At 37.4% G+C, this 19,116-nt stretch overlaps 1 protein-coding gene across 1 annotated transcript in view; it reads left to right on the forward strand.

The window, feature by feature from the left end:
• Window positions 1–19,116, forward strand: part of DSG4 (desmoglein 4) — a 63,023-nt gene that overhangs the window by 17,400 nt on the left and 26,507 nt on the right. The window contains 9 exon segments of the mRNA XM_068562448.1: window positions 3,807–3,842; window positions 5,350–5,475; window positions 7,017–7,172; window positions 7,514–7,658; window positions 9,937–10,103; window positions 10,365–10,499; window positions 11,348–11,533; window positions 15,435–15,700; window positions 17,021–17,186. Of these exon segments, the coding sequence (XP_068418549.1) occupies window positions 3,807–3,842; window positions 5,350–5,475; window positions 7,017–7,172; window positions 7,514–7,658; window positions 9,937–10,103; window positions 10,365–10,499; window positions 11,348–11,533; window positions 15,435–15,700; window positions 17,021–17,186 (1,383 nt within the window).

A 19,116-nucleotide genomic window follows, 5' to 3' on the forward strand; every position in this document is an offset into this window, starting at 1 on the left:
TCCTCCAGCGGGTGTTTTCACACTGCGCAGATCCAATATTAACCTTGCAGGCTTGTAAACAGGCAGAAACCAGGGTGAGGATACATTGGAAAATACCTGCCGCACCACTGATTGAATTATGAGCAGAACCCCAGCTAAGACTCACTCCCACTACCTCTCAGTTAAAATTAGGTTACTGGGTTGATTATAGCTCTGAAAGGAAGCAGCATAATGAGGCTAGCGTGATCCTCCGTCAAGCCTGAGACAATGTCAGGAAGGGCGAGAGCAACAGGTGGAAGAGAATATCAAAGAGGAAGGAGAAAAAAAGAGAAGAGGAGAAGCAGAGGAGAAGGAGAGAAGAGAGACAAGTGGGAAGCGGAAGATGAGGAGGGAGAGCTTCTTATTAACCGCAGGCTCATGTGCTGAGCTCACCAACCTTCTGACATCCACCAAGACAGCCCTTAACCTCCCACTGGAGGACAGCGCCTGGGAATCGCACGTCAGAGTTTAGTCTCCAGCTCTAAACTGCAGAATCTATACGATGCCCTGAACGGAAGACATCTATTAACGTGATACATAAGGCAACCTTCAAAATGTATGATGTCTCTATGCGTTCACTGACAACGAACTTTACCCCAATAATCAAGTGCAAAAACCAAATTACCGAATGGCGTGTTATAATATGATTTCTTTTGGGTTAAAAAAAATACAATTTGTGTAAGTATGTGTTTTTGAAAAAAAAAAAAAGTCTAAAAGAATTTCTCCAAATATTAACCGTGATGATCTCCAAGTAGTGGGATTCTGGGTGATTTTTACTTTTTCTGATACCTTCTAGAATCATCTACTTTTCTAACACAAAGAATATCTAACCCCCGAAAAGGCAGTATTTATTATAAAATAAAACATCTTATGCAGCCATCTTCTATTAAATATGAAGCTTTTTCCCAGGCCTAGATATTTTACTAATGTCTAATAAACTTACACGTGAGGGAGAAAGTGAGTTAAAAGAAAACCTTGTGGGCTTCCCTGGTGGCGCAGTGGTTGAGAATCTGCCTGCTAATGCAGGGGACACGGGTTCGAGCCCTGGTCTGGGAAGATCCCACATGCCACGGAGCAACTAGGCCCGTGAGCCACAACTGCTGAGCCTGCGTGTCTGGAGCCTGTGCTCCGCAACAGTGAGAGGCCCGCGCACCGCGATGAAGAGTGGCCCCCACTTGCCACAACTAGAGAAAGCCCTCGCACAGAAACGAAGACCCAACACAGCCAAAAATAAATAAATAAATAAATAAATAAATAAATAAAAACATGTCAATTCATTTAAAAAAAAAAAAAAGAAAACCTTGTGTTCTACTGCCCAATTTCTAGTCTGTATCTTACCCCCTTCAGGACTCAGCTGTCATTCCAAATCCCCACCCACACCCTGCACTCCCTCCTACGGCCCCTCACACCTGCAAAATCTGCTCTGCCCCCATTTCACCTGTCCCAGGCTCTCTCTAGCCTCAGTTCACTGGAGCGCCCTGACTCACTGGAATTCACAATAGTGTCTTATCATCTCCCTGAGTCTCCACTCTGCCTTGACAACAATCCCCAGTGCTGGGACAGCCCTCATATTCCTTCTCCTCCCACTCCCAGGTTGTCAAGTTCTACTAGAAAAGGCACAAAACGAACGGGCTACACATCATATTCTTGCTTCCTAATCTCAGCTGGTCATCACACTCTTCACCAACTATGGAATAATCATTTATTTTCGGTCTCTAATTTTCTGTGCTCAAGTGTTCCCTAACTCAAGAATGCTAGGTAGGCCTACAGCTCTTCTCTGATTTGTGCTGTTGGGCTCTCTTCCTGTCACCTTCCCTCTGGCAGATTCTAGAAGTCTTTGACAGTCTCCTCTAGCCCCTTCCCATGCCTGCTCACTCCAACCCTGCAAAGCTACGGAATAGGTGTGTGCGTAATTTTCCTCCAGTTATACCTCCAAATGATTTTCTCTCTTCATTGTGTTCCTCTAATCTTCTGTTTCAAAGGAAGAAATAGTCTTCCTCACTATCAGGTCTCTGTTACCCACAGTTCTGATTCAGCCATCCTATTCTCTCTTAATCACAATTGTAACTACTCCTTGATTTCTTCCTCCTTCTCCCCCTCGATTTTCTCCTGCTCTTTCTATCACTGTTTCTCCACAACCCATTTCCTCTCCCTGTAGACTGTATACTTGGTCATGGTTTCCCAGCCTTAAAAATATGATTTGATCTAATTAAATCCTCAACTGTTATCTCACATTTTTTAAATCTCTTAACTTGAAAATGTAATCTATTGTTGCTATTTCCATTTTCTCAGTAACTTATTCCTTGACTCCTGTAATTTGACTTATGCCCCTGGGAAAAGTTAACAATGACTGCTTACTTTAGATCCCATGATGTCCTCAGTTCCCATTCTCCTTGACCTTGTTATGGCACACAAACTATTAAATATTCCCTCTTTGTCTAACTTCTTATCACTCCACTCTACTCATTCTGCCTGCTTTTTGGCTACTTCTCCTCCACCTACTTATCCAACCTCTTCTCCTTTCTGAACTCAGCTTCCTCTCCAACCCTCCACCACAAGCACCACAAGCCCTGCCCTTTCTTAGCAACCTCACACTAACAGAATCTGCTGTGCACCCACAGTACAGCCTTGGTCCCTTGACCTCTCTCTTCTCTTAGTCTCCGGGTGCCCTCTGGTTTTAGACTTCTTCCTTCTGCCCCCGGCACAAATATAAGCATTTCCCATAAGATTCTGTTCCCTGCCTACCTCTTTATCTTAAACTGATTCAAGTCATAGCCTCATTTCCTTCAACTTTAAATAACACTCCTGTTTGGATAAATTCTACTTCCGTAGCTTTTATATCTATCCCAAATTTTAGAAACACATTGAAAATAGATAAAACAAACTTCAGCCACCATCTCCCTGCAGTGATAATCTCCTGCTGAATTTTCTGTTTCTATTAGTAGTACTTCGATTCTCCCAGAAAGCCAAGCTCACATCACCGGAATCATCTGACTCTTCCTCCCCTCCTACCCCACAGTCCACAAGCCCTATCCGTTCTTTGGTAATGCCTCCATCCTCTCCCCTTCCCAGCGCCACTTCAGCACCGATATTCATGTTCTGTGTCTTACCTAAGCAATGGCTAATTCCTAAGGGTCTCAACTTCAAGTGCTTTTCCCTTGTAATCTTCTCTTCGTATCAATGACATGTTTCAAAAATCATGCTTTTGTCACTCCAAGTCTCTTATCCAACAAAGTTCAGACTCCTTAGTCTGGCATATAAAGCACTTCATGATCTGCCTCCAAGCTGACATTCCAAACCTTGTCTCCCATGTCTTCTCACACTATTTCCTCTACCTTCCAGCTAGCTTATTTACCATTTCTGGAACATCCTCTAAAACTTGGTGCCTTTACAACTGTGCTCACGTTTTACTCTGGCTGAAATTTTCTTCCCCATCAATTCCTCTTATCAAAGCAGATTCATCCTGCAGACCTCTTTCAAATCCCTACTCTCCTATGAGGCTTTCCCAGAACTCACCTTGATAACTTGAGCTGTCCACTCTACCCTTCCACTGAAGCATGTATCCTAACCCACCTTGCTGTAGTTACGTGTTTGTCTTCCCTAAAGGTTAAGCCTTTAGAGGGCAAAAGGCCTGTATTATTCACTTTGCATTGCCCATGTTTATTCCATATTATTAACAAAATGTGTATTTTACAAATGAATTAATAAGAGAACATTGTCAATGGTTTTATGATACTGCTTCCTTTAAATTACGCAAATTTATGCTAGTATTTTACCTTCTATAACAGGTGGTGCTGGAAGTAAATAGTGAATTCATTGTTGAGGTAATGTATAATAAAACTATTTTCTCAATTTAAATCAAAAGAACAACTGAATTTTGTAATGCATCACATATCAAAAATCAGAGCATTTGAAACCATAATTGTTGAGAAAAAAGGTAAGCGAGAGAACCTCTTCCAAATTGAAATAGCAATGGCAAAACCCATATTCCCAAATAGCCATGCATTTAGCCATGGTTGTGACAACTCAGTGTAGTAACTCCTACTTATCAAACTATCCTATTAGCTTATTTATACATTTCCCAACCCAAATCAAAGAAAAAGAAGCAACGTAACATTTTAGAATGGGAACAGGATTTGTAGACAGTTACATCAGCAAGAAAGACAATTGATGGTAAATTAATGAGAGAAAGATACAAAAATTAAAAAAAAAGTAATCACAACTAAATAAAACAACAGAGAATCTGGTGCCATTTAGAGCAGGACTCAGGAAATAAAGCTACTGTCCTCTATCACCAGCAAGACTTTATTTTATTTCCGTAGTTAAATTTTCATTTTGATGATCTTACACCTTTGAAGAAATAAAATTACTTTTCTAATATCTGTTGACAAACAAGAGAATATGTGGTACATTTCAGGAGGTTGTATCAAAATGAGGAAAAATGCAAATACTTTGGTTCTTGAAAGGATAAGCTCCATTCACAGGGAACGTTTCCTTTCCCCAAAGTGGTAATTAAATGAAGCCTTAGCTTAAATAAATGCAGAACATTCTATGTCTCAATAAGTACATTAGGAGTTATTTTTTAAAATATGTCTATGCATATACATATGTTTACGCATGGAGTAACATTCTTAAACTCTTCAACTATAAAATTCTTAAACATTTTCTAACAGCAGCAGCATAAGACTACAAAGAGAAAAACATATAGCAAGCAGAGATACAAATGGAGAACACTAAGAAGCTATATAGACATCCATGGGATTACTGCAGGTACCATTAATTCAGTTAAAATATTCTTCTAATCCTGCGATAATATATTTGGATGCTTAGCCAGAGTTGTGTCCTTATCAAGAGAAGAGAAAAATCCCTTCCCTCTTTTAGGTGAGCACACTCACCAGCACAAAACTCCTTTTGCAGGGGATGCACACACATGGAACACTGAAATCTTTTACACTCTGGAGACCAGAAAGCCTGGTCAGAGCACAGTGAAGGGTAAGGTGGGCAGGACCTCTCAGCTGGTGAGGATACATTGAAGAAAGAAAAACCACACATACTATTCAATGGAACACACTATGAGCTCCACACACAATTTCTAATGAAATTTGTTTCACTAGAATCCTATAGTTAGAAAAAGGACAATTCCAAAAGAAGTTGCTAGTCAGGGTGGCCAAGCTGTATCTATCTAGAGTTCAGAACTAGTAAAAAACTTTCTTTGTTCCTCAAACTCAATACTGTTACTTCTTCTGGGTGCACTTTACAGTGTTGAATAAATGTCCTTATTGAGTAAAACTGTTCTAACACTGTACAAAATGGGAACGCTTTTTGCTTAAGGTGAAAGAAGTAGACATGGAAAATGGCACCGCAAAATGGCAAGTGGTCAGAAGACAAAAGCAGGAGTGGATTGCTGCAGTCTGTCAAGAAGGAGAAGATAACTCCAAGAGGAATCCGATTGCCAGAGTAAGTGATGAAATAAACAGGCGTAGGCTGTGCTGATAACAAGGGCTTCTGCAAGGCAGGAAACCCTCAGACATTTCAAGGACTTGAAGCCTTCAGGACACCACAGTGATTTCGGAAGAAGGGTGACGTGGAGTAATGTGCTCACGCTGATGAGGCATCGTTTTGAATATCACCTTCTGGGAGCTGATACAGAGCAGAGGGTCCTTGAGTGATACTGAGAGATTTGGATCTCCAGCACAGCTGGGCTTTATCTGTTCGTTTGTGTTCTGGGTATTGTCACATGTATATGTTATAGGAAAGGTATGCATGGCGTAATAGTCTTCAGACTATCCCTCCCCCAAATCAAAGGTTACAGTATTGATTAATTCCCTCCAAAAGAGTAAGGATAGTGTCAAAAGTTCCCACTAGATCCCTACATCCAGAAATTAGGAGAGTCTTAAAGAGTACTCCAAATAATGGCAATCAATAAGGAAGGAGAGTGAAGAAAAGAATGTATAATAAATTGATTCATGAAGGATGGGACCCACATTAACAGCCTCACTAGCTCTTTTTGGGCATCTTGGCCCTGCCCCACTGGTGAAATCAACAGTAGAGTGATCTACCAGAATTCTCTCCTTAAAGTGTTACATGTATACATAGCTTAAATGTATATATAAATCTCCACATATATAGTAAGCATCAGCAGTGATATTATAGCTATAACCTCAGCTCAAGAAAAGAGATTATTCTCTCTCAGAAGTTTTCAAATTTTTGGAAAATTTTGGAAAGCTTCAAATTGTTATTGTTTCCATTCAGCTTACAGTTATAGCTTTATGTTATCCCACTTGTATGGCGTGTTCTTTTCTTTTTATTTGCATTTGGGGGATTTCTTGGATTTTCATCTATATAAATAAGATTTTTAGATTAGAGGGGAGCTAATCCAAGTTGTATTTCCAGCTGTCATTGTTTAACTGTGGATATTTGGGCAACAAACCTTAGTATTTTACTGAGTGTTCTCATCTTTAGTATACAGGTGAGATTTCAAAATTGAAATATCTTTGTTTAAATTTATGAGCAATAGATATAAAACTATAAATTTTCTTAATTTATCTGTAATTTTGATTAAATCTCTAACTAAAATCTAGACAGTGTACATATTAATGTGAAACAACATTTTAAAAACAGTAAGGATGGTGATTTCTTCTGTCAAACTTTCCTTAGATGCAAAGAGAACCAGAGAATTGGACAATGTACTCTTAATAATAACAAGTCTAGCATCAAGCACATATGTGCCATATGCCAGGAATTGGGGTGAAGTGACTATATGTTACCTCATACAATCCCCACAACAAACCTAGGATATAGGTGGTATTATCCCATTATAGGTTGGTGCTTGGCAAAGCTAGGTGAATTTTCCAAAGTTACACAGGCATAAGTCAAGGTGCCAGGTTTCAATCCAAAGCCCACTAGGCTACAAAGCCTATTCCCTTCTCACTGCACTACACTCTGCAGATCATGATTTGCTCTAAATTAAATCACAATCCTGGCCATTTTCCTCACAGATTCGATCAGACTGTGAAGTGAATCAGAAGATTACATACCGCATCTCTGGGGCAGGAATTGATCGACCACCCTACAGAGTATTCACCATTAACCCTCGGGCTGGGGAAATTAACATCACCTCAGTGGTGGACAGAGAGATAACACCACTTTTCTTGGTAAGTCACGGCAGTATGTTTTGATTTATGCATATTATTTTTCTACCCTTTTTAAAAAAATATATCATCTCAGGACTAATGCTTACTTTTGATAAATCACAGTAGACTGAAATCAAATGAAGGGCTTGAATAGATGAAAAGAGTATGAAAACATAAGTTTATAGTTCAGAATTGCATATGTATGTGATCAAATGTCTAGACAATATTTAAGTTACCAGATTGTAATACAGTCTGAATTCACTGAGAAAATTATCTCTTTGCACATTTCCTGGTGTATTTTCAGGCATGTTACTTAATTTCCTTTGGTAGAGAAAGACATTTTTTTCTCCAACTTTCCACAGATCTATTGCCGAGCTCTGAATTCATGGGGTGAAGATTTAGAAAGGCCTCTTGAGCTTAGAGTCAAAGTTATGGACATAAATGATAACCCCCCAGTCTTTACACAAAATGTGTACACAGCCAGCATCGAAGAAAACAGCGATGCAAGTAAGTAGAATGACACTCCTTCTCTGCATTACGCCATCTCTACTTCTCTTGGTCAAAAGCTTTAGGAGATTGAAATACAGGTGGTAATTTCAATATCAGAAAAAGTCAAACCTGCATTTTGAACAAACATCACAAATTCTAACTTAAAATTTACCTAGAAGAAAAATCATATCTAAAATGCTAAACATCGTGTTCGTGGAGGATTCTTAAATATGTGATTTACCAGAAGCCTAGTGCCTTCCTCAGAGATTGTCACTGGGCTCATGATTAACTTAATCTAAATGAGTAAACTGGGGAAGAAACCATGCATGTGAAAATGGGCTCTGTTCTGGTCTATTTCTCAAATTCTGGGCTGAACCTCACCAGATAGAGAGTGGTGAAGGGTTTATCTGCAATTGCCCCCATCAGATCACTCACAAAGGACTCACTGGCCTTCACAGTCTACACAGCCAAGTTACATTATATTCTCTCATATTTTTTTTTCATTTTCTCATCCTGCTTAATTCATTCTCCAGCTCTAGTACTCTTCTCTCTTTCCCTCTTTCTATCACTTCTCCTGAACTTCCTTCCTTTCTGTGTTTATGCTTTTCCTGTATTGCTACTTCCTTTCTTCTCTCCCTTTTTGCCTTCTGCCTCTTTCTTCCCCCAGTCCTGTAATATTCCTTTTCCTTTCACATCTATGTTTGCTCTTAAACCTCTAAATAAATTTGGGAAAACAAGAATAGAAAACAGAAATTTCATAAGAAAGACAGATAAGAAAGCAAATTATAGGTACTGTTGGAGAGTCAAAGAAAGGATGGAGAAGTCCGGGGGTAGGGGAAGAAAAGAGACAAGAATGCTGGAGGAGAGAATGAAAGATAACAAGGAGCAGGGGTCAAGAGGGGGTGTGAGGAGAACTCCTTTCTTAGATCTCCTAAGAAAAGTATTGTTGAAAATAAGAAAAACAAAATGTTTTATAACATAGGATGGGAGTACGTAAGGAAGTAAAGCAGGGGTTCTGCCTAAAAGAGGCAAAACAGGGAGGGGGGGGGCAAAGTCCATCATTGTTTCCTCACTAACACACTTCAGCACAACCTTGGTGAAGGAAGAGAGGGTGAAACCCACACCCAAGTCCACATCCAAGTCCACTCTCTTGCTGATCAGTAGCCTTGTTAATGTCCCTCAGGTGAGGAGAGTTACCCACAGGGCCAGGGCATACTTTCATCAACTAAGAATTCCACAAAACCTGGCTATTTCTCTTCAAGGGGTCCCTGGTTCTCTGCACTAGGCTTCTTCACTATGAATCCTGGCTGGAAAGCAGAAAAACATAAGGGACCAACCAACTCTGGAAAATCATCCTGTGGGCTGATGTCCTTGGGGATTGGCCTAGGATGCCTGTGCTTTGTCCCCATGAATAACTAAGACTTCTTATATTCCTGTGGAAAAATCTTCTTTTCAATCATTCTGTATTTTTGACTGTTTGATAAAGTACTATTATCTTCAAAGGTAAACAATAATAATTCTCTGCTTTCTGGATGAGTGAAAATAATGAATTTAAATAAATTCTCTGTAAATAATTGCAATGTTGAATTTAATTAAGCTATAATCTTTCCTAATTAAGCATTTTAAAATAATTTCACAAAACTGTGGCAAAAGCAAATTGATAAAGTCAATTTTTCAGCTTTCTGATAAAGGCTGTTGAACTTTTTCACACATTAAAGATTAATTACTTTACAAACTATTGAGTATAAGATAGGATCAGAAATGTATTGTACAACATAGGGAATATAGCTGATATTTTGTAATAACTGTAAATGGAAAGTAACCTTTAAAAACAGCATTAAAGAATTGTAAAAGTTTTTTTAAAATACATTTGCAAAAATGTGAGACAATGCCAGCCTTCTCGCTAAATTATGTTTTGATATAGTTCATTTTTATAAAAAGGATGTGACATATGTAAACACGTAATGAGTTTATTACTGTTACTTTAAATAAATTGATAAGTACATACTTTAAATAAAGATTATTGATTTTTAGAAAAGATTACTATATTTTGCTAATTTACCATTTAATCATTTAAGGAGTGCAAGTACTTTATAAACAGTAAAGGATTTTATAGAAGCAAACCACCATTATTTTGTAATTAATGGTGTTGCTGAAAGTTATGGTAATATATTCTCATGGAAAACTAGAACAAGAGAATTCAGGAGAAAGCTGACCACTCTTCCTATGCCTGATGATTTGCTGACTTGATTCTAACAGAGTCCCAAACATTCTTCACCTCCATCTTCATTTCTAGACACTCTGGTAGTAAAGTTAAGGACCACAGATGCAGACAAAGGCAATCATCTGAATTCTAAAATTGCCTATAAGATCCTCTCTCAGGAGCTGGCAGGTGCACCGATGTTCATCCTGAACAGGTACACTGGAGAAGTCTGTACTATGTCCAATTTCCTCGACAGAGAGGTAAAGCCTTCTGTGGATGAATTTTAAGAAATAAGGAATTCAATTTTGAAGAGACAAAGATGAAATGATTCATGTGTGCCTCTCCTCCAATGTAAAGGAGAAAAGTAAAAAGCATCCATCCATTATTTTTAAATGAAAATGATGAAAAGATAAAATTGTATTAAGACTATAGAACATTATAAAAGAAAAATGGAATAATCAGAATGTGTTGGATTTTATTCAAAACAAGATCAAAGTCTTAAAATTCTCTTTCATCTTAAGCAACACAGTATGTATAACCTCCTTGTGAGGGGCTCGGATCGTGATGGAGCTACCGATGGACTCTCTTCGGAGTATGACTGTAGAATCAAGATTTTAGACATCAATGATAATTTCCCCACTTTGGAGAAAACTTCTGTAAGTTGTTACTCTTATAATCCTTTTTCCATAAGTATCACTAATAGATTTACTTTCCCGCTAGTTTGTGAGCCTGGTTCTGTTACATGTATAGATGTACTCAACTTACTTGCGGTATAAACCTTGGAACTTCTTATGTATGATCATATATCTTAATAGTACACGTTTGCCTTTGAGTCACTATTCTGTGCAAATCTCTTCTGCAAAAGCAACAGACCATCTCCTCCATGCTCTCTACTCACGGAAATGTGGAAATTTATTAACATAACTCTGGGAATCATGTAACAACATAGAGGTATCTTTCTAGGCCTGATGATTTGCTGAATTAAATCTATAAGAGTCCCAAACATTCCCAACTTCCATGGTCATCTTTAGGCATAAAGAAGCATACAACTGAAAACAGCAGGGCCAAACTTGGCTCACTGCCTATTTTGGGTAAAAGAAAAAAGTTTTATTGGGCCACGACTGTCCTCATGCTGTCTGTGTCTGCTTTGATCCTACAGCAGCAGTGATGAGTAGTTGCAACACGAACTCTCTGGCCCACGAAGCCTCATATAATTACCATCCAGCCCTTTTACATAAAAGGAGGGAGTAACTTAAGGAAAATTTAAAATAAGCCAGAAAAATGAAACATAGTGACAATTTGATCTTGATTTCACATACAGGACAAGAAAATCAGTTTTATTATCTTATAATCATTTTACTCTTATATTTCTGATGGGACAGATGGCTGATGCAAAAATCATTGGCATAGTCTGTTGTTAGTATTTTAAATGATAATTCCGTATTAGTAAATCTCTTTCTTCTTGAAAATTCATTGATGATAAAATTTATCTATGTCATTTCAGTACTCAGCAAGTATTGAAGAGGATTGTTTAAGTTCAGAACTGATACGATTTCAAGCAATTGATCTTAATGAAGAAGGAACTGACAACTAGTTGACAAAATATTTAATTCTCTCTGGAAATGATGGGAATTGGTTTGATATTCAAACAGACCCACAAACCAATGAAGGCATTTTGAAGGTCGTCAAGGTGCAATATGAGATCTGCAATATTTTCTTCCGAAGAAAGGTTAAAATACTCAGAGAGAATCTCCCTGCAACAAATACTCTACAACCTTGAATACTATCTGTATGGACACGTGCCCTTAGTTAGCTGACTGTGTCAGTCTGAAACTCCCAGCCCAGCAACACAGTATTTATTACCAAGAGAAATAAGAAGGCTGTTTTGTTCTCATAATGCCCAACACCTAGTTGAGAAGATAAGGCAAGTACTCCCAAACTAGATAACAATATGAGTTAAAAACAAAATAAATAGTAGTATAGATGTTACGGTATTAAATGTAATTAATAGCCAGATGGGTGAAATATGAAATAATGCCTAAAAGGTGAGATCCTTCTGAGCTAGATGTGGCTGAAAAGGTTTCAATCATGGAATCAGGTTTAAGCAAGACCTTATAACTGAGATTGCTAATGTGGGTAATGGAATAAGCAAACACACTGAGGTGAGGAAACATAATGCATGTTCAGGCATAACGAGCAGTTCCGTGGGACTGTTGCAGAGTATTCATGGAGGGAAGAACAGATGTAGGAATAGATATTGAGCTGGAGTCAGTCTGCTGAGAACCTTGAGTACTGGACTACAGGGTTTGACTTTTTCTTATAGATTAATTTTTCTTAAACTACTTTATGGACAACAATAAAATCTAAAAACGCAAATTAGAAACAAATAAAACTACAAACCAATAAGATTCAAATTAGTATTTATGCAATAAGCGAAATTAATTGTTCTCAAACAAAATTACTACTAACAACATAAATAGAACTTATAGCTATGAAAATATATACTAGCAGACCTATGCTTAGTTTACCATGCAGTGTGAACTGTGATTATTCAATTGTTCCTACTTTTCTCTATTCCAGTTACTGTGAAACTTTTTTTCAGACAGTAAATTAGGAAGCGACTTAGCCTTCACCTAACGCAAACATATTATTTATATATTGAGTTTTTCTCTGTCCTTTTTGCAACTGTTTGAAGAAATTAAAGTATTACTACCTTACCACAAAATACAACCACTACCATTGAAATCATGCAGGGTATTAATTTATGAGGTGGTCATTAAAATTATGGCAAATATATATATATGTGCTTTTTTAAATTGTCATTCAAATGAACACACATTTCAAAATTCCTTGAGAGAACACAAGGACTCCAAGAATATGTGATGAACTTCTTGTTTGAGAAACATGGCTTTGGGCCAGAAGTCAGCAAACTATGACTCACAGACCAAATCTGGCCTGCCACCTTCTTACAAATAAAGTTTTATTGTAACACAGCTGCACTCATTCATTTGTGTATTTCCTATGGCTGTTTCCACACTCCACTGGCTGAACGGAATGCTTGAGACGGAAACTGTATCTGACCTCCAAAGCCTAAAATATTTACTATCTGCCCTTAACCAAAAAAATTTACCAAGCCCTGCTTATAGACCAAGGAAAGCTTTGGGGTATATTTTTAACTAGCAGTAACGTTATGAGCTTAACTCCAGAAAGATTAAAGAAAATAATTTTTATATTAATCAAGTCTTGAGGTGCTAGGAACCTGACCTAAAGCAATAGCAGTCAAAATGCAAATGAGGGAACAAGAATAAGAGCCACCGCCAAATGTAACATGGATAGAAAGAGACAAGAGGTCACCTATCACCTTATCAAATTCTGAATACTTAGTCAAGTTTCTTTCCAGGGATCAGAATTTGTTCCACCTTGCATCTTGGTTAAAAATCAAGATCTAGACATGTCACGAAATTCTCCCTGCAGCACAGCTTAACAAGAGAAAAATCTCTAAGAAAGTAAAAAAAATCCCTTTTTCAATAATAACTTCCTTTTGGTATTTATCAATACATGCGTATGGATTACTAACAAACAATATAAATATATGGGGGGGTATGTACACATTCACTTCAACATCAAGAAGAAAAGCAAATGCTACCCAGTTGGAATTCTAACAAAGAAATATTGGTTCTCTATTTTTATAATAATTCTAACTAAGGTTTATTAAGCACTCTCTGAACACCAGCTATTGGGTTATATTCTGTGTATAGAAGCTTTGTGCATATTATCTCAATCATCACAACTCAAGGAAGAAAATACTGTGATTACTTTTTTAAAGAAAGTGAAACAAAATCAAAGAGGAAAACTAACTTGTCTAAGTTCACCCAGGTGTCAAACGACAAAGACAAATTCCAAAGTCTCTCAGATTCCAAAGTCATACTTAACTGCCACCTCCATGCCTCACCGTGTTATCTGGGGCCAGTAAACCAAGTTTTAGGAAAGAACTAGTGCCTTGAGATTTTTCTCTCTGTTCACCTCTGTAAGCTCCTTCCTGACTGTGTGTGCCCTGCTTGCCTCTTCCAGACATACTTGTACCAGAAAATGCCAATTCCTGTAAATTTCAGCAATTAAAGTCCCAAATCTCAAGGGTTTTAGCTGAAATTTAAGTGAGGCGTGTTGAGCCAGCCCCAAACAAGAAACCAAGTGAATTCCTGTGAATATTTCTGTCTTATTAGCTCTTGTGAAGAATTTCTTTTTAATTAATTTATTTATTTTTGGCTGCGTTGGGTCTTCATTGCTGCACACGGGCTCTCTCTAGTTGCAGCGAGCGGGGGCTACTCTTCATTGCGGTGCACGGGCTTCTCATTGCGGTCGCCTCTCTTGCTGCAGAGCACAGGCTCTAGGCACGTGGGCTTCAGTAGCTGAGGCACGCGGGCTCAGTAGTTGTGGCTAACGGGCTCTAGAGTGCAGGCTCAGTAGTTGTGGCGCATAGGCTTAGCCTCTCCGCAGCATGTGGGATCCTCCCGGACCAGGGCTCGAACCCACGTCCCCTGCATTGGCAGACAGATTCTTAACTCCTGCGCCACCAGGGAAGCCCCAGAAGAATTTAACTATAATCTAAAAGAACATTCATAAGGTCATGGAATATCCCTGAGAAGCAGAGATTTATCTAAGGGTCTTGCTGATGGCACTGATATCTTACGTTCTATTGTTAGTAAATGTGTTGCAAGTGATGTTTTACATTAGCTTCCAGAGCACTTCTAAACAGTGCCCAGTACTCCCTTTTTTACAATTTTTTTTTTACTTGTTATAGAAAATGGATCTCTTCCAATTGAAAATCCATTTTTCAGTCCACAATTCATATTCAGCTCCGTGCTGAATCGTTGGGGGTGACTTTTCATGTCACCACATCAATCATTCTGTATCAAAAGATTCTATTCATGGTTTATCCAAAGAACCCATCTCAAAGGTGACTTTTCTCTGGGCATCGTATTTACTTATTTGAAGGTGCCCTATGAAGGAGTCTTCTTGTCCCCCAGACTCAGCACAATTAAATTATGGTTTAGGGCTGACTATAATAGTCACAAATTCTCCTTTAGAAGTTGTTTGCATCATTTTTTAAAATTACACATTCAATTGCATCATACATATTGGCTTCTTGATTCTCTGATTATGCTTCCAAGATATTCTCAGATAGGCATTCTACAAAGGAAACCTGGCTACTATTTATTCATTCAATAGTTGTGAACATTTTTATTTCATTCTAAGTTTTACTTTTTATTTTTCATAAGCACCTCATTTGAGAAAGAAGGATCATCTTTCATTTCAGGGTTTTTAACGTAAGAAGTTCAAAACTCCAAAATTGGAGTCCACTTTAAAGTCACAGGCCTAAATGAACCCATGTACCTGATTATGCCAAAAGATAAAGGAAATAACACGTCTGAATTACCTAATGCAGTAATAAATAAAATATTATCAATTCAAGATCAGAATTGCATAGCTCCTGGCCTTTATGCTAGTGTGCTGCTTTTTTATCTTGGTTTCTTATTCTATCAAGAGAGTCCTTTTGCCATTTCAGAGTTTTTTACTTTCTGTCTTTTCAGAGGCTGGATTATGAACAAGTGCCTAATATTCATCTTAGTATCAGAGTTAAAAACCAAGCTGAGTTTCACCACTCAGTTGCCTCTCAATTCCGAATGCACTCAACCCCTGTGAGAATTCAGGTTGTTAATGTGAGAGAAGGACCCGCATTTCATCCAAATTCTATGACTTTCAGTGTGCGAGAAGGAATAAAAGGAAATTCCTTATTGAATTATGTGCTTGGCACATATACAGCTATAGATTTGGATATAGGAAATCCTGCAAAAAAATGTCAGGTACTGCAAATATTTTGCTCGTGTTTGAGATAAAGCACGGTTCTGCCCTATGTTAATTCACTAGTATGTGCTAGTGTATATGGGTTGAAATACTTTCGGAGTTTTGCTTTGCTTTTTGTTGTTGTTTGTTTGTTTTAGAAGGCTATTGTGGTATTACCATTTTTTTCAGAATTTTAATAGTGTTTTAGAGGCAGTAAGGGCTCCAACTGGTTAAAGGAGTAATTGTGTCCAGGGAGCAATTGTAAGATCAAAGAGCCACCTACAGTTACTCTATGAGTCTCTTTGGTCTTTTATGCCCTGTTGTACTACCCTGGACCCAGGATGATTAAGCTATTTTATAAACAGTAAGACATCATTAAAGATGAGTCACTAATTTTTTCCTTTAAAACTGTGTTATCGGATGGCTTTGCGGCTAATTTCAATCTCCTGCTTGACCTAAAACAAACAAAAAAATGATAACGGTAGAAGCTGAAACACAGGTATCTCAGAAATTTGATGAGCCTAAAGAGAGGTCAGAATTGGAACAATAGAAAGGTAGGTATTATGGACACCAGATACACAGATTATACAGGAATTAGACCTATATAAGATATTCTGGGAAATAACGATAGTGAAATATATAAGTATTCTCTCTGTCTTTTCCTTGTCTTTCTTATTTTCTTCCTTCCAATATTTTTGGAGTGAACAAAGTCTACTGACCTGTAAATTACTTTTGAAATTAACAGTTTTGATTACTTAATCAGTTAATAAATTGACAGACAACAAAAATTATGAAGTCTATCAGGGGAAAGAATATGCCAGATAAATGCTTTGGACGTTTGAATTTATGCCTGGTACAGAGACCAGATTTTCTTTCAATAACGTCAAGAACTTTGAATCCATTACATGTAACAAAAATCCATATACACAAGCTGGCTAGATGACACCACAACCCCTAACAGGCCAACAATGAGGTGCTCTGAAACCAACATGCCTTAAAATCTAAGAAAAACAAAGTGTACCACATGTGAAAATGAATAAAGCATATTCCCTCAGGAGACAGTGCTGTGATTTCATGAACAGACCTGAAATAAATTCATACATTTTATTAACAATTATATTAAGAGCCAGAAGAGTAATAATTATAAAATTATAAAATTCTGTTGTGAATCTGTGCACTAATATGTTCAATACTGGAATTTTATTCTTTTTACATTTTATAAACCAAGTCAATTATCACCATAAAGAATGCAAGCACCATATATAAGTTCAGCACATTGTGTGGCTTAAAATGATTAACTTTCATATAAGCAAATGATGAATGGATGAATGACTTTATTTAAAAACAGGTGTATCATGGGACATGATGCAGGCAACTGGTTAAAAGTAGATTCAAGGACTGGTGAGATACAATTTTCTAGGGAATTTGATAAGAAGTAAAAATATATTACCAATGGGATATACACAGCAGAGATCCTGGCTATAGATGATAAGAAAATTTATTTTCAAATTTTAATAAAATTATTACTATTACATTCAATACAAATATTATTCTAATGTTGATGTGAGATTGACTCAGATAAAACATACAGTTTATTGGTGTCTGTAAGACTCACAGAGAGCTCTAAATACCTTAGGTCAAGGACTGAATTCAGTATCCTTTTAACCATAATTTACATTTAAGTCATAATTTATTTCACCTATTTCCAAAAAAGAATTGTATGTGACTTAACAGTGTAAAGCATAAAAGTTAAAATATATAAATAAAGTTCAGTTTCTGCTTACGACCTCATCTCTTGAGATGGTTGATCAGCTTGTAGAGTATGTTAGAAATATTTACTTAAAGTAAGTGCTACAAGGGTGCACAAAATTCACCTGGGGATGACCTGCAGGAAAGGCAGTGTCCCGAAGTGTATAGGTATTTTAGAGCCACTAAAACTGAGCTACAATAAGAGGCCTGTGTGAGTGTTGTTGTCCAAAGTAAGATGTTAAAGACCAAGAAAGGATGGACCTAGAGTCTGTCATACAGAGTGAAGTAAGTCAGAAAGAGAAAAACAAGTACCGTATGCTAACACATATATATGGAATCTTAAAAAAAAAAAAAAAAAGGTCATGAAGAACCTAGGGGCAGGATGGGAATTAAGACGCAGACCTACTAGAGAATGGACTTGAGGACATGGGGAGGGGGAAGGGTAAGCTGGGACGAAGTGAGAGAGTGTCATGGACATATATACACTACCAAATGTAAAATAGATAGCTAGCGGGAAGCAGCCGCATAGCACAGGGAGATCAGTTCGGTGCTTTGTGACCACCTAGAGGGGTGGGATAGGGAGGGTGGGAGGGAGGGAGACGCAAGAGGGAAGAGATATGGGGGTATATGTATATGTATAGCTGATTCACTTTGTTATAAAGCAGAAACTAACACACCATTGTGTTATAAGCAATTAAGCAATTATATCCAATAAAGATGTTAAAAAATAAAAAATTGAATAATGTTTGAGGATGGATCAGAGACAGCAGAAAGTGAAGTAAGTTGAGTCACCTTAAGCTGCTAAAAAAGGCAAAAACAAATGCAGAAAAAAGAGTGCATAAAAAAAGAAATCTTGGAAGAACATAGGGGTCAGAAGTATCTGTGATAGGGAGGAGTTCATAAGCTTCTCTAAAAAAGGATGATTCAAAAGATTGAGAGTTTCCTGCTATGTAATGTAATTGTAGAAGGAAAGGCCGATAATAGGTCGTGTTTTCCTTAAAACTGAGTGTTGGGAAGATTGTATCTATTTTTGTTTCAATTTGCTCCGATTTCCAACAGCTTTAAACATAATGCTCTACTTTATTTGTAGCTCACTTACCAATAATCAGACTTATTCAAGCATAAGGAATACCTTAATATCCCAAATGTACTTATTCCCTTATTACCTGCTAGTAAATTATGCAATAAATGTTATTTTCAAATATGGAAAAAATTAATTAATTAATTAATTAATTAAAGACCAAGAAAGCACAAGGTTATTCCAAATATAAGATCCAAATTAAAAGTCGTTAAGTGCAGATGCACTGAATTAACTTGTAATTGAGCTGCTTCTCACGTGGGAAAATCTATTAAACATTCCTCTTGGTGAGTAGCAACAGGAATTTGTTTATTTAGCGATAGTTAATGATTCTCCAGAGCAGTGTCTGGGAAACCAGCTACTACATAACAAAACAACAGAAAAAGATCAGTAACCAGGAAAGAAGGGAGAAAATAGATGTCCCAGATACATACCTAATAGAAGATAGATATTGTAGGTTTGCATTAAGTTTATATCTGAGATTTACAGTAGCCAAACAAAGAGAAAGATAAACGGGCAGTATAAGATTGAAAGAGAAACCATGGTAATGCCCAAACAATTACAGTCCATACATTCTAATCTTCATCCTATGAGTGTCACTT

This window comes from Eschrichtius robustus, chromosome 14, assembly GCF_028021215.1.
Source record: "Eschrichtius robustus isolate mEscRob2 chromosome 14, mEscRob2.pri, whole genome shotgun sequence".
NCBI lineage: Eukaryota > Metazoa > Chordata > Mammalia > Artiodactyla > Eschrichtiidae > Eschrichtius > Eschrichtius robustus.